The sequence below is a fragment of the Falco biarmicus genome, chromosome 2 (genome assembly GCF_023638135.1).
Source record: "Falco biarmicus isolate bFalBia1 chromosome 2, bFalBia1.pri, whole genome shotgun sequence".
Classification (NCBI taxonomy): Eukaryota; Metazoa; Chordata; class Aves; order Falconiformes; family Falconidae; genus Falco; species Falco biarmicus.
The window spans coordinates 19,591,635-19,607,796 of NC_079289.1; the positions used below are offsets into that span (position 1 = coordinate 19,591,635).

Sequence of the window (16,162 nt, forward strand, 5' to 3'; positions counted from 1 at the left end):
GTACTGGCCACAATTTTTAGTAAGATTTTTGTGAAGTTAGGCAGCTTAATTTAAACCTGAACAACTGAATTGTTTTGTCACTGTCACTAGGGTATTTTGTTGCATTGCAGTGATACTTAGGTGCCTGCTTCTGGCCTGCAAACAAGTGGGTATGTTACTTTAATAGGCATTCCTACCTAACACTGATAACTTTAACTAATGGGGATTTTTTGGTAACTCTTGCTCCCCCTTCCTTAGTCAGAGTGGGGAAAACAGAAAGGGGAGCAAGAAAACTCATGGGTCAAAACAATGACAGTGAAATTGATTACAAAGTACTGTTGTGGGCAAAACAGACTTAAATTAACTTATTACGAATTAGCATAAATAATTATTGATTCAGACACTGGGACACAAAAGACAAACTATAGCACCTACCCTCCCCTTTTCCCAGGCTCAGGTTTACTCCAAGCACCTCTGCTTTCCCTTGTACACTCAGATGATAGTCCTTTCAGTGAGGCAGTGAGCAGTGCAGGGGCTTGGGGTCAGGACAGAGCAATTTCTGCCTTCTGCGCCCTCCGTGCTTTTCCTGTGCTCCAGCGTGGGCCCTCTACAGGCCTCAGTCCATTCAAGAGCATGCCTCTTCTCCCACAAAATACCTTCCTTTCTGATCTTGATGTCCCCTATATTATTTTTCTTCTGTTCTCTTCTCTCTCCCCCTAGCTTTTTCTGCCCTGAAATTAAAACAGAGATGCCACCAGCTTCACAGAACAGCTCAGCCATGTCCTGTGGAGTATCTGTTGCAGAGATGGCTAAAACAGGCTGTGCCTGCCAGAGGGCAACACCTGGCCTCTTAGAAGTCACCCATGCAGCCCCTCTCCCTGGCTGGCAAGACCTTGCCATTTACACCCAGTGCAACATGTCTTTTAGTTGCAATTATGTTTCCATTGCAGCAGAGGGGTAGTGAGTTGTTTTGAGAGGTCCTGGGGGGTTTGGGGCTCTCTTTGTTTCCAGTGCACATAGGTGTCTAGTTCTTCAGAGCTCGTTTGTCATGCTTTCTTGATTAATTTCCCATTTCTGAATATGGATGTCTGCAAAAAGTCAAGAGACTGGTGAGTAATTTGAACCTGCTTTATGTCATTTAGAATCACATTTGGGATGTGATAACTTCTCCATGTTTAATGCTGGTGAGGGATACTAGGCCAGCCCTAAACTAATATAAGACAGTGTAAGCAGGAGAGTACAGTGGTCCATTGAAGCTGGCTTGCTGATGAGCAAACATCAGTAACCTTATTTTTGTGTTGGGACAAGAAGTAGCCCATACAGAATTCCAGGAAGAAATCTCAAAGTCTGAAGTTCATTCCAAATTGATCGTTTTTTCTGGTGGATCTGCAGTGATAATGCTATACTGGAGTTAATAGGAAGGGGGTTGTAAGTCATGTAATAGTATTTATTTCACTTGGAAGAACTCTTCATGGCAGATTGTGTCTGCATTTCATAGTTCAGACTAGTTGTATGTCTAGTAGTAGTTTCATGTCATTCAACAAGTCAGTTGTTTACCAAGCAGTTTCCAAATACCTGCATCAGGAGGGTTTGCATAAATAGTTGTGTGTCTGCATGTAGCGGATGATTCAATGCTTAAACACTGTGGAATCTGCTCTCCAACAGAGCAGATTTTTCCTTCACAGGAAGGAAACAGGCAGATAGTAGATCTCTGAAAACAGAAGAGAGTTTCTTCGTGGAGGCCCAGAAATGGCCAGCAGTTAAACTGGGGCTTGCTATCTCCTTTAGTCAGTTATGTTTACAAGAAACTAGTTCTTTTGAATTGATCTGTTTTTTCAAGCTGCCATCTCTTAACATCTCTAGCTGGCATGCTTCATGCAGACTTGCACTAAGCTGGGCTGTGGCTCAAAATACATACCAGCCAACTTTTGATTGCTGTTGGGGTTTATTCTATCCAGTCCACACAATTAAAACCAAGTTTTCATCAGGATATTACCATGACTATACTTCATTCAGTCCTGTACTTAGGAAAGTGCCAGCAACAGTTGTGTTGCATTCATGTCCTCAGGGAATGCTAGGAAGGTAAATGTTACTTTACTTCTGAAAGGAATATTTACACATCATAGAAACTGAATGTTGCAGCTTTTACTCTGAGGTAACATTGCTTTCCAGGAGCATGGTGTTAGTAATTTGATGTCTTTTAAGCCAGATAGAGACATTAAGGTTCAGCAGCCCATATGTGTCAGGCTTGCTTTTTTCTGCTGGCAGCCTATATTGCAAAGTGCTTTCATCTGACAGTAGAATGTGCAAGGATACCTTCTGAAGGAGGATAAAAATATTACTATTGTGACTATTTCAGAAGTAACATTTAGTTTTGTCTTTTGTTGTGGTTTTTTTTCTGCTTTTCTTAGTTATTCACTCTTCTTCAGGTTGAATGGTTCCTGTCAAGGTGAACAGAGCTCTATTTCACTTTGTTTAAAATGTGTTTAAACTTTCCGTTCCAATTATGTTTTGTTCTTTACAGGTACACTGAAAGTACTGCTGTAAGGCCCATTGAAATATGGGATGTTCCTCCAGAAATTATTGAAACCTCAGAAGATGATGATCCTATAGACATGGAACCTGTGTATGAAGGAGATTTCAGACCACTTTGTAAAAAAGAGCTACAAGTGAGAATTAGTCATGTTGTGTCTCCTAGTAAAATTTTTATACAATGGCTGTCATCGGGAAGTATACTGAAAAGGTACTAAAATTCAAAAAACTTTTCTCAAGTTAAGACATTTTTATTACCAGTTGGTGAGGTATGGTTAGAACAGTCTGATTAGGGTTGCATTTGGCACTGGGTACTTTTCTGAATGCTTGCTTTGTTGAGGAAAGTATAGGAACAAAAGACAGATTTGCACTGTGTTGTCATTTATTAAATATTTGTGATTCCAAGCTAAGTACATGGTCTAACTCCTATTTCAAATCAGTTTTGATGTAGTAAGTATTGGGGCCTCATAAATGCAACACTGTCCAAAAAGATTAAATCTTTCTGCTTTTTCTTTTCTCCTCCCCATTGCTTCATTAGAAATCTTGTTAAATAATGCCGGTTTTCCAAGTCATAGAACTTCAGTCAAGTTAACTTCTTTCAACAGGATTCTGATATGCTGTTAGGAAAGTTTGAAGGCAATTTCTAGACATAGTGTATCAGCTTACCTTTGGTAGATGTTTAGGTAACATTTAGGTAATAGTGCTGGCTATTTGAAGACAGTTAAATGGAAATGTCATTGCTTAGTGCAGGTTGCTTATTTTCTGCCTCTTCTTCCTTGCATCTTTTTTACCTTCCTGCACCTCGCTACGTTGAGAGTCCTGTTGAATTAGTCATGACCCTAAATGAGTACCATGTTCTGAAGTTGTTGAGAGAAAATAGTGCATCTTTCAAGTAGTGCTATGCAAAACAGTCAGGATCACTCAGATTAATTCCTTTGTTTAAGAAAACATGGTAATTCTACAGAATTTTAATCAGATTGCATGTGTCTTGAAGCTCCATGTCATGTATTTCTAACATACAATGAAGAAAAATGACAGTGTGTGTTAAACAGTTACTACATCTTTACTGTATACTAGTTAAGCAGTGGTAAACTAAATAAGTCGTGTATTCACTGTATAAAATTTTACCACTTGGAAAGTTTTTTTGAATGTTAGTTTACAGGAGAAGATGGCTACCATCTACAAAGAATCCCAGCCACAGTCTGTGAAGTGGGAGAGTAGTATGCACTGTGCTGTTTATGTACATGATTTGAAACAGTGGCAAAGAGGTCAAATAAGCAGGATTGTCTCTGAAACAAAAGCAAAGGTAAATTGCTTATCATAACAGAGTTCATACTTCTATTTCTTAAGTCTGTAAGCATTTATTTATGAAAATAACATAAAAACTTTGCTTCTTCTGTGTTAATATTTTCTCATACAGTCTTTTGCTTTTGTTGAGAGTTTAAGTATGTTGTACATTGCTGCAAATTACTGTCTCATCAAAGCTCAGATGCCTTTAGCAGGGAACCTGGTAGTTGAGGAAGGCTCATGAGGTTGACTTTGCATATGTTTACACAACACTGGCACAGATTCCCAAGCTATAGCCTACCAGTTTAGCTTAGATTCCAGAAGCTGTGTTGACCTGTGGGTCACATTAATTCAAACTTAACAGTCCTTGCTAAAAGATGGAGCCAGTTGAACTGGCTACAACACCACCACAGGAATGCATGTAGTCATGCTGTTGCTGAACCCTAAACTGATGATAATGCACTGTGCCATGTAGATGTAGCATTTTCCATAGTAACTTCTCACACAGTGCTGCTTTAAACCTGCGTTTTGTTACACTCATTTGTAAAGAATAAGGAGCATCAGAAGAGGCATTTCATGAATAAATAACTACTTGCCTCAAAAGTAACAGCGTCTTTTTAATATACAGATAATCCAGAACTGGATTACTATTGGTTCTCTCCACTGTCATCAGATTATGCCTGTGGGTCTTGTTAGTAGGAAGTAGGAGTGGACCTTCCTATACTTCTGGTTTGCATCGTCTGCTTTCTAAGGCTAAGAGCCCTCAAGCAGCTATTTAACCGTGTCAGAATAAAAAGCAAGGGTTGGAGGGGGGCTCTTTCAGTGTTTCTGGTAAACACACCATCATCACTGAAGCACAGGAAAAAAAAATCTTACTCAAGTAACTGCCTCTGTAAAATCCTTAAAGTTCAACCACCTTTGCACATGTTTTTGTCCTCTCACTGCACTGCGGTGGGTGTTTGCATTGTGTGGTGAAGTACTTCAGTGCAGAGGCCATTTGTTGAATCCTGGTAGTGTTTGTTTGAATTTTGTTTACCTAATCAGGCATACTTTGAATTATCATTCCTTACACATAGCACTAAGAGAGCGACTTTTTTTCTATTTCATTATGTTGCTTCTCTGTAACAGGTAATACTTTATGATTCTGGAGCTGAAAGAACAGTGGATATCAGGTGTCTAAGAAAACTTGATGAAGAGATGAAGGCAATTGGGACATTAGCAATAGAATGTTCCTTGACAGATATAAGGTAGCCTTTCCCTTATACTGAGGAGAAGTATTAGAAACTAACAATGACATAACTGTGTTAGTGCTGATTATCTAAGATTTGGAAGAGGGTTGCTTTTTGGATATAGAAGAAATGGGATGGCAACTGTGATTTATTTTGTAAAGGGTTTTTGTTCTGAGGGTTATGCTACATACCTGTAAAGCAGAAACCGTGCTATATAAAGGAGTATTTCTAGGCTGAATTGTAAAATACTGATGATAAAGGTTTCTCTTACTTCACTGAATGATTTTTTCCGTGGCTCAGAATTGAAGATTAATCAGATCTAGTGAAAATGTACAGGAGGTCTGTCTTCTCTAGACTAGAAAAGAGAGAAAACCAGGGTTTTCTCCCATGCATTTGTTTGTGTGCTGTCTATATTGTGAAGAAAAAAATAATCATGTTTTTAATACCTATTCCCTGAATGAATGTAAAAAGTCTAATTTGCAGGTGAAGTATGGGTTTTCCTTCATTCTGATAAGACAGGTGTCATACTTCTGGAACTCTTGATCCTCCTCCTCATTTTGAAGTTTTGGGGTTGATTTTTGAATTCTTCCTGACATACAGATCCAGGCACAAATAACCATTTTTTTTTCTGTTGACTGTAATGAAGATTGTCTTTTTCTCTGACAGTTCTGGCAGTTTCAAAAAAAAGATCAAAACTTCAGTTAGGGGAAGGGCTTGTGGCTAAGCTCTGGAGATGGCAACTTCTCTCGTACTAACAGAGATTATGATTTGTTCCATGTTAGACCAACAGGTGGAAGCACGGAGTGGACAGCAACAGCCTGTGACTGTTTATCATATTACCTAATGGGGGCACAAGTAAAAATACTCATACAGGTTTGTAGACAAAACCAGCGGTATTTGTAAAATTTCTTTCACATTTTCTGTTAAATTATTTTTTTTCTTAGTATTTTCACTCTTCAGAAAAGTCCTGAGTGAAGCTTGCTTGGATTGCTGTTTGCTGTAGGGGAAAAGATGCTTTTCCTCTTTTCTGCTTTGCTTTTGTTATTCACTGGAGCATTAGAGCAGTTTGGCTACCCAGTGTGGAAAGAATGCAGTCTTAGATATATTTAGTTACTGAAGAAAAATATTTACATCTTTGGGATCACTGGATGCTGACACCTTTTATGGACAGATGAGAAAGATGCTCATATTCTTGATGAGAATGATTTCAGCAGCTACTATGTTTTCAAGCCTAAGAAACTGAAAGAACAAGTCCGGTGTATGAACATCATTAGTAAAAAACCCATCATTGGTAAAACCCCTGGAATTATTATGAGGGTTCAATTTGGCTAGCATCTGTTGGCACCTGCCAGTGAGGTTTTACTGTGTGTCTGGAAGTAAAAGCACTAATGAGCAAAATTATTGATGAGTGTATTCAAAACTCCCGCTGGAGGAAAACAAGTGGTTTAGCAGTTCATTCTGATAAAACAGCTAAGGGAAGAAGCAAGGTTTTAGTCTGTTACTTTTTTTTAATGTCATGTTTAACAGTTAGTAAAATGATGACACGACATGGATTAAATAAATTTTGTGTCTTCTGATGTGGGCATCAGTTGTTCAACCATCTGATTTGCAGTCAGTATCAATAAAATGAAAAATATGTCTGTAGTTTAGAGGAAGTACATACTGTAATATGTTGTCCACCTCTCATTTTTTCCAGGAAAGTGATGTGGTCTGTGCATTGCCTGTGAAAATTCTTTGCAAAGATGAAACAGGAGAATTGATTGATATTTCAGAGCACCTTGTTAAAAAGGGTTTGGCTTTTAGGAGCAAAAGGTTTGGATATGTTTTGTTTACATTCTTTCAGACTTTCATATTCACATCATGATAAGCTAATAAGTAAAACACAAATTTGGATTGTCCTCTACAGCTTATGCAGGATCAGAACTCCATCTTCAGTGAACTTATTTGAGTGTAACATTAATTGTATCCATTGCACTTTTCAGTTCTCTTGAGTTGGTAAATTGGATGCTTGAAAGTACTTTAACAAGTATTTGCCATGTTTATGTGTGGTTTTTTCACTTGTATTCTATTCTTCTGCGCTTTAAGTTGTCAGTTAATATGTCGATATGATTTGATTGAATCTGCTAGAACTGATAAAGCTGACATGGCTTGCTCAGTCTCCAAGGAACATCTTAAAGTATATTTAGAGGAAGAGAACACACAACTGGATGGTTGTAATTCCAAAACTGCATGTGCAAGAAACAGTGCTGCTCCAGAGGAAGGCGTCGCTGTTTCAGAGAGTGAACAGAAATCACGCAAAAACTTCCAATCACCGTGTCAGTCAGGAATGAATGAAATATATAAACCTCCTCTTATACCTGAAGAGAAAATTTTTCGAGCTGTAGTAACTTGTGTTGGACGTGATGGAACTATTTATATACTACCAAAATCATCTGGTAAGATTACATAGAGGAAAATATGTTTATGTCTGAATCTAATAGCTTTGCTATATCAGAATATACCAAATAAGTGTCCTAGTATACATGTTCTGTATCAGAACACAGTTCTGGAAGATTCCTGTCAGGAGGATTGCTGTCAGGAGGTGATGAGGCCTTTGGCAGGGAGGGTGGAGGACGAGGGGCAGGTGCTGGTGCACACCTTGCTCTGCAGCAGTGGGAGGGGGCTGGCAGCTCTCCAGCAGAGAAAGCCCACCTCCCCAGGAGGAGGCACCCTCCTGAAACCCACCAGAATCCACTCTCCTGTCCCTCCACCTCCCAAGACATCTTAACAACCCCAAGCGCTTGGATGGGCCAGTTACTTGCCTCTTCTTCTCTAGCCAGTGTTGGGTAAAGCAGCACGTGCTTTGTTTTATAACGTTGAGTTAGGTACATTTTACTAATAATGAAGGTACAGTCCTAAAGGTTCTTGGAAGTTAGCCTAGTTCTCAAATATTTCTGGATTTTTTTCCTTTGGAGTGAGCTCAATGCCCTGTTTCCTTGGGCTCTTTATTTGTACTGTCATAGATTCTGTATCTCTTAGTATTTTGTGTTTGTGCTGTTTGAAAGAGGCACATGTTCACCTGACAGATGCAGTGTCAGTCTTCAGTATCATGATAATATATTGTGCTTTAGAGAAATGTTTCCATATAAGAGTATTAATCAATCATTTTTACTCTACGAATACAATTAACTATTAGATCATATCATAAAACTTTAAAATCCAAAGTACAGTAAGGCCACTTGCCCAAGACTATATTCTTCTTGCAGTTGTTGCTGTAGACTGTACCCATAGCAGAAGAGGCACTTCTTGACACCTGTTTTGTGGTGTTTCATGGTGTCCTACCACTGTCTCTGGGAATCCGTTGTCTTGTCCATGGAGGGGCTCTTGTATTAGTGTTGCCAAGGTGTCAGTTGCAAAATTTGTAGACCTTTCTTCTCTGAGATGAGAATCCAGAGTTACTAATGGCTTCACAATTGGAAATTCAGTTTGCTTTTTCATTTAAGTAATAACTTGTTTGCATGTACTAGACATTGAACATACATATTCTGTCAGTGTTGGAAAATACTTTTCAGAGCAGCACATGTATTTCCTGTTTGAACATGTCTTCATCTGAATCTCATAGTTTTTAGTGATTGAAATAATTTGCCCCAATATGTTATAGACTATTCTCATATTATTTCTTTTACCACCCCACCGCAGAAATGGAACTAAACAAATTGATGACTGAAATACAAAGTAGCTTCAAATGCCTTGGTCTTCCGGAACCCTACTGCTGGAAAAAGGGAGAAGCTTGTGTTGTAAGAGGATCAGATACCATGTGGTATCGAGGCAAAGTTTTAGAACTTGGTGGTACTGCTCTCCAGGTAAGTTTGATTATATGGGGAATATGTGTCTGTGTGTGTGTTTGCATGAACACATGCATATGTAAGTTTAAAAAAAAACGGGGAGGGGGGTTTTGCAGCAATTAATCTGGTCCTCTAAAATAAATTTATGATCACACCTTTTTTTCTGTTCAGCTGACCTGACTATTCAGATGCTCATTCTGCTTAAAGTGTGATAATTTTTTTGTGATTTTTACATTTTAAAGATTAATTCTATCTGCCTATTTCAGTTGTCATGATTTTTCCCATAGTTTTCCTGATGATGATAAATGTTCTTAAGTAAAAAGTTACCCTTAATCACCTGTAAGTCGTCGCTTCTAGGTTTTTTCTTCTTTTCTTGTTGCTGTTTACCATATGAGGAATGCTTTGAAAATACTTCGGCTTAGCATCACCCCACTCTGTCCCCACCCAAAAAGTAGTGGCTGGCTGTTTTGAATTCTTTCTGCTTCACAGGTATAGAGCTACTTTTTCTAATTAGCAGTTAATCTTACCTGAACACTTCGGTCTACTCATGCTTCTCAAATGTGGATTTGCAAGTCTAATACTAGTTCAGAATTTTTTTCTTTCTTTCAATTTTAAACTGCTGTAGGTTATTTATACAAAAGGTGGGATCTCTTGCAAGGCAAGTTTGGAAATGGAACTTCTAATCTGCAATGCCAGTTTTTTAATCCTTTTCTTCCTTTCTAAGTAGTCACATCACCAACTTAACAGCAAACCATTATTTTTTCCTTTGGAAAAGTGAATGCTGTAAATGAACACTCTCTCTTACTAAACTTGACTTAAAAAACAGGAATTATTTCAGGAAAGCTTTTCTTTTCACGTAGGTACAATATATAGACTGTGGTTTCATAGAGAACATTCTTCAGTGTCATCTGTATCCAACTACATTGTACACTGGTATTCCTCCATTTTGCATACCATGTCAGCTCTACAAGATAGTACCGGTAAGTAATGGTAAATTTGAAGACATTTTATTAGGTGGTTGCTCAAATTGATGTACTGTTTAGTCATACAAAGGTTGAGATTAGTTGGTGGTATGTTTTTTCTTGCCTATGAGGATTCAGAGAATAGCTGATGAGGATCGTTTCAGCAAGACAGCCTTTTATCAGGAACTGCTAGATTGCATTATGAAGTGACCATGCTTCAAAAGCAGCTGCCATTGGAATTAAATCGTGACACTGCTGTACGATGGCAGGACGGTACTCTGAAGCAGTAGTTCATTATGAAGTAGCAGCAACAAGAAATAATTCCGGATTTCTTAATGTAAAATGGCCAGAAGGTTGTAAATCTTGAAGTCCTGCAGAAGTGTTTCTGTCATTCTCAACTTAGCTGTGCAGGAAGCAATCTGTTATGCTAAACTAATGCAATTGAATTGTTTTAGAGGGGTTTCTTAGTAAGTGTTTGATGTGTAAATAACATCTTCACATACCGTCACATCTTACTCACATTTGAATGGTGCGTTTAGTAAATGTGAATGAATTACAGAAATTACTTGCAAACTTTTATTTAAAGAAAACCTTCTCATTGCTGTAAGTAGTTCAATTGATAGATTAAGACAGACAGGCTTACAAGGCTCTGGGTTGGGTGGCAAACAGGTACTGCAAGGAATGAAAGAAGTATTTAAAGGATCCTGTGTTTTCTATTGACTGTTAAGTCATCTTCAAGTGTAATTCTGTATCTTTTGGTTATACTTCAGGTAATTGCGTACACATACATTATTATGTATATAGTAAAGGTTAGACTTGGCAAGCAACATCTCTTTCTAAGCCACTTAAAGACCTGAAAATTTCTGGTTGGCTTTGTCACACAAGATTTAGTGTAACAAGTAGCAGGTAATGAACTGTTGTAGACAAATCAAACTAATGATGTGAATTTTTCAATTAAATTTTTCAATGATAGTCACATATTCTCATCTTACTATGTTAAGAACAGTAAGAGTATTACTTGTCAGCATCTTAATGTGGGGAGGTTTCTTGCTTTTTATTAAATAGATTGGAAATTCTTGGCAGCTGGATGCCATAGATCGTCTTCAAGAACTACTTGCAAACGAAGAGGTTGAAATACATGTTCAGGTAGCTTAATTTATTCATAGATATGGAATGAGGCTTACTTTTTGTTCTGGGATTTTATTTCTTCTTTTAACTTGCATTAAGAATAATAGATAAAGGAGTATAGCAGTGAATGTATTTCTTAGACAAAACAAAATCCATACCTGAAGTTATTTCTCTTATGACTTTACCTTTATTATAGTTTTCAAGCCTTAAATGTGTCCTTTAGAAGTATTATTTTTTGATCCTGTTTGTATTCTGTGTTGTCATTCTGACAAGCATAAATTCTTCTAAATTCAATTTTAAGTGATCAAAATTTGGCATAATTAAGTATGGACGTGCTTAAATGACTGTATTAACGTTATAGGGAAACATAATCTGTGTTGTCTGAAAACCTGCGATTTCAGATAGTTTGATTTCTGATGATAAATGGTGAAAGAGAAAGGTTTGTTGCCGAGTGCACAAACATGGGATAACATTTCAGTGTTAGACTGAGTAGTTGGTGCTGCTGTTCCATAGATAGATGCACATTTCCATTTGTGTCGTAACTGGTGTTAATAGGCATCCTTACTGGTTTTGCATCTTTGATGAGTGAGTATGGTGCATATAGGAATCATGAGATTGAATTTCCTGGGCACTGTTTATAAAACCTCAGTCACACTATTGCTGTTCTAATCTTACTTTATCTTGCATAAGTAGGAATTACCAGATAACCCATGGGGCAAATTGTCTGTCAACCTGTATTTTGGTGGAATGTCACTTTCTTCCTTCATGGTATACCAGCAGTACTGTGTTGCTGAAGATGGTCAGGACATACCAAAGCTGGTGAGATTTTTGTGCATGTGTGTGTGTTTTGCTGTTGTTATTCTGACATTAAAAAGATTACTCAGTTGCTTGTTGTGACCTTTGATGGTTTTTTTACTTCTTTTTATATTTTTATACAGCTTTGTGGTGTAAACAACAGTAGGACCAAGTACAGAACTCTGTAGCGTAACAGGTTTAGGTATGATGTGTTTATAAGATTGCATGGAATAGTGAATTGCCAAGGGTTTGTGCTTGGAGTCCTTACTGAAAAGAGAGCTTTGTATTTCTGTTTAAAGTCAGATTAGTTTTTATGCTCCTCTAAAACGTAAACCAATAGGAATAGGGTAATATTTTTATCACTTGAAAGGATTAGTTAATTATAGAAATATATCCAAGGCTGGAGATACTCAAAATGAAATTAAATCGAGTATTTCAACATAAACCTAGTGTTCTAAGAGTTACCCAGGTTCTTCATTCCAAGTATCTGAGATATCAATCTGGTGTTCTTTTAGAGAAGGATTGAAATTTTCACCAAACCTCATTGGCTTAACACAAAAAAAATAGGTAAGTTATTTCTCTGTGGGTTGGGTTTTTTCCTTGAAATCTGAGGATCAAGTTTGTTTAAATTACTGCGGCTTTGTTGCTGTGTTTTTCTCTTAATTTTGTTTAAGCCTGCGTACATATTTTTCTTTCCAACATGAGTCTCTGCTTCAGAAAATAATTTTACGATACAGAGTACGCTGCTGTCACTGCTGATGTAAGTCTTGGCATGTATGTCAGTGGGCTTGTGATGCAGTTAGAACAATCTCTCAGTGTGTATTAAAACTGAGTAATCATGGAAAACCTAACTGTAAATCAGTCTCTTGTTGAATTTTCATAAAGTCAGCATGACACAAAACATTCAGCAAACTAAATATGGATCTTGAAATGAGATTTTACCCTTTAAACAAAAATTAAATGTGGAAAACAAAAACAAAGCTGTGTAAGAAGGCTGTAAGCAAGAAGCATTCAGAAAGCCTGGAATGATTTCTGCAAGGAATGTAGCATTAAGCAGATCCATTCCAGGAATAAATGCTTCAGAACAATGTGTAAGAAAATGAGTATCAGAGGTGTTCAGTTGTAGACCAGAAAAGGAGCAAGGCATCTCCAGAGTTTGAGCTGGTTCCAGGAGCAGAACCTCAGGAATAGCAGAAATGGGAAGCATGCAGCACTGAGAGCATTTAAACGTAATCAGCTCTGGGTTTAGCTGTAGACACAAAGCAGCCAACTGATAAACTGCATGGACTAAAGGATACTATTGTATAAAGTATAGCCATTATATATATTATTTTTTAGTTTTATAACTTCATTTCATTGCTTCAAATCTGTGTTTTCAGGTAAGTAGTCTGTTAAGGACTGTATTCTGTTCTGTGAGTGTTGTAATTCTGTTAGTGGTAATAAGCTGCTTAGGCAGAGCCCACTACACCTGTGGCTTGCTGCAGAATGTCTTACTGTCTTTGGGATGCAGTTCTGTTGAGCTGCACAGGTGGGTTTAGGAGCTGGGCTGGGTTACCCTATAACAATCCTGAGTCATTAGCCAGAAAATCCTCGAATAGGCAGTATGATATTGGAGAGTGGATCAGAACCCCAAGTGCAGTGAGCTTACAGCAGTGAATATCATTCCAGGTGTGTGTATACATATATGTGTGTGTGTGCGTGCGTATAGGTACTTGCATACTTACCTATATATACAAGACCATTACACTGTGGTATTTTTTTATTTGGCTTTTTGGGAAATGGGGTTTGTTTGTTTGATTTTGTTTGTTTCTCTACCACTGTGAGTCAGAACCAAGCAGCCAAGTGTTGTCTTGTGCTCATATATTCTGGCATGGAGGACCCTTGATTCATTTGACAGAAAGGCTTTTAATGTCTTCATTCTGAGCTCAGGCTTAATTAACAATAGTTTTTAGAATTAGTTTTTCTACAGCAGTTAACTACAAACAATTTCCATGCATCTGAAACAAAGTCAGTTCAAAATTCTTTATACAGACTGTTCTTGTTTTTAACTGCATTGCATATCAGCCCCTTTACAGTGAGGTACTTGAAGTCTGCAGATTTTAAGCCTGTAGTCTGAGCAAACACTTGGACGAACTGTTCCATCTTAATCCACCCTTGGAAATGCCAGTGCTGGTTTTCTTGGAAGAGTCTCACTAGTCTAGGTCAAAGGAGAGATACTATTGGCATACTAGCCATATTCATTCAGTTAGCACCTGCCTTCTGATTGATAGCAAAGATAATGCTGAACATGCAAAGCCATTTTTTATTTTACTAACTTGTAGTCATCTGAACACTGTCGGTATCACCAGGAGCTCTTCAGCCTGCCAGCAGTTCTAGACAGAGGATCGGCATCTTTTCGGGCAGAGAGGGGAATCTTAAGGCAGAAGCAGCAGCACACAAAGGACTGATTCCTCCTCTTCTGATTCTGCGTGGACTTCAGGACAGATGAGAGCAGATAACTGCAGTTGGTGTTGCAGTACTGCATGCATAATTACAAATTCTAGCACTGAGATTGCTATGTAGTTTGACACTCAACTTGCAGGAAGGCTTAATCCTTCTGTCCTTATTCCTTCCTTTTAAATAGGGAGTTAACTTCCTCTGAACCCAGTGAGCTGTATGACTAGAAGTCCTGCCAGATACCCTAAGCTGTTGTTTCCTTGTTAGGTATTTATCGGGACAAGCCTGGGATGAAGGACAGAGGTGTCAAATGGCTGTGGGCTTATGTTGAAGGCCAGCCATGTGGGTGAAGGCCAGCTGTGTGGGTCATAAATCCCACCATCTCTTGACACCAAGAAGACCTGTTCTGTTACTGATGTTTGCAGCAAGACTAGCGGAAAAGCATTCTTCAAACATCTAGATATGAAGCCCTTTCTGCTTTTCTTTTGCTGCAGTGAGAGTAAAGTCTAAGACACCCTGTCCGTTTCAGGGAAATAAAAAATCTGAGACTTGCCAGACTGTCACTTTGGTCTTCATCATCCTAAAGATGTCTTCAGTGCCTCTCAGTACTGGGTGGGCTCATATAGGCTGTTCATAAAAAAAGCTTTGCATGTGGTGGAGAAGGAAGTACAACAGAACACACTGCACTGCCACCTACCATTTACTTAGTTTGGATTAAATTCCTCATGCTGAAAAGCACTCTTGATGCCTTATTAAGTATACAGTATTATGTGGTGTGTATATTACATATTAAAATACATCATTTCTGCTATGGTTTTGCAGAAGTGATAGGAATGTAAGCTATTTTTAGGTTTTTCAAGAGTGGACACAAAGACAGAAAGGGTGAGGGACAACTGTCTGAAATACATAATGCCTAAAGATGTCTTGGTAGGACACCATTTTAGTATCAGCACCTACAACTGGACTGTCTGTGTGGTAGATCTAGCAGTAACCAGTCTACTGACAATTAAGAGCAGTCTGTTAACAGCAAAAATATAAATGCAGTTTTTCTTTCAAAGATACACACAAAAGCTGACAGAGGGTAGACTTCAGCCACTTGAGCCAAGTGCGGTGCTCTGTTGGGAGTGAGTTGGACTTTAAGTTGAATCTTTAGAACCAGGTGTAGTCAGGTGGCCAGTCACAGTGTTCCTGATTGTTTTGCAGAAATCGGGCATTTAGCATTTATGTATCTATGACATAGTTAGACATCCTTTCTTTACTATTATTTATCAAGAGACTTTTTTTATTCTTACGAATACATACTTTCAATGGAAAAGCTGCGGTTTTTCCTAGTTAAGTCTGAGGAACGTAATGGGGTTTTGTACTGTATCCTATGTATAGACTATGCAGGGGGGAAGAAACGGTCAGTTATTGTTTTATTTTACAGATAGATGGTTGCTTCCACTTTTCTTTTATTCTGGGCATAATGAAAACTGTCAAGTAGATGTGTAAAAATACAATGTATTTTAGAGAAATTTTATCTTTCATTATGTATCTTTCATTATGTATATAAAGTACAAGAGAGTATAGGAACTGTATTCATGATGTGTGATCCAGCTGAGCTATGTGCTATACATCCTTACAAAGGCATAATGTAATGCACCAAGGTTTATTTTGTCTTGAAACAAATGAGTTAATGATACGTAGAACTAAAACTGTAAAATACATGGTTCTAGAAGAAGACACGCTACAGCATGCTATGCTACTGAGACAATATGTGTCTGTACTTTGCAAGATCTTTTTGAAGGAGTGATAATTCTGGTGGCTAAGGAGTAAAGTTATGCTTTGCCTTTCTCTTCAGGAGTGATTTACTCTGGAAGACTGCAGTAGCATTGGGTATGGCATTCAGGTTAACCTGTGCCAGTTAATTGCTATTATTTTAGGATTTTTCCCTAAATATTCTCTCTTCAAAAGTAATTCCATATTTAATGCATTTTTTAATTAACAGCAA

General features: G+C 38.0%; 1 protein-coding gene across 1 annotated transcript in view; it reads left to right on the forward strand.

Moving 5' to 3' along the window:
- RNF17 (ring finger protein 17) overlaps positions 1-16,162 on the forward strand; it is a 54,317-nt gene that overhangs the window by 28,456 nt on the left and 9,699 nt on the right. The window contains exons 22-31 of the mRNA XM_056327742.1: positions 2,504-2,722; positions 3,667-3,817; positions 4,927-5,045; positions 5,810-5,900; positions 6,724-6,839; positions 7,155-7,462; positions 8,706-8,869; positions 9,712-9,831; positions 10,879-10,959; positions 11,635-11,760. Coding sequence (XP_056183717.1) covers positions 2,504-2,722; positions 3,667-3,817; positions 4,927-5,045; positions 5,810-5,900; positions 6,724-6,839; positions 7,155-7,462; positions 8,706-8,869; positions 9,712-9,831; positions 10,879-10,959; positions 11,635-11,760 — 1,495 coding nt within the window. The remainder of the gene's footprint in view (positions 1-2,503; positions 2,723-3,666; positions 3,818-4,926; positions 5,046-5,809; positions 5,901-6,723; positions 6,840-7,154; positions 7,463-8,705; positions 8,870-9,711; positions 9,832-10,878; positions 10,960-11,634; positions 11,761-16,162) is intronic.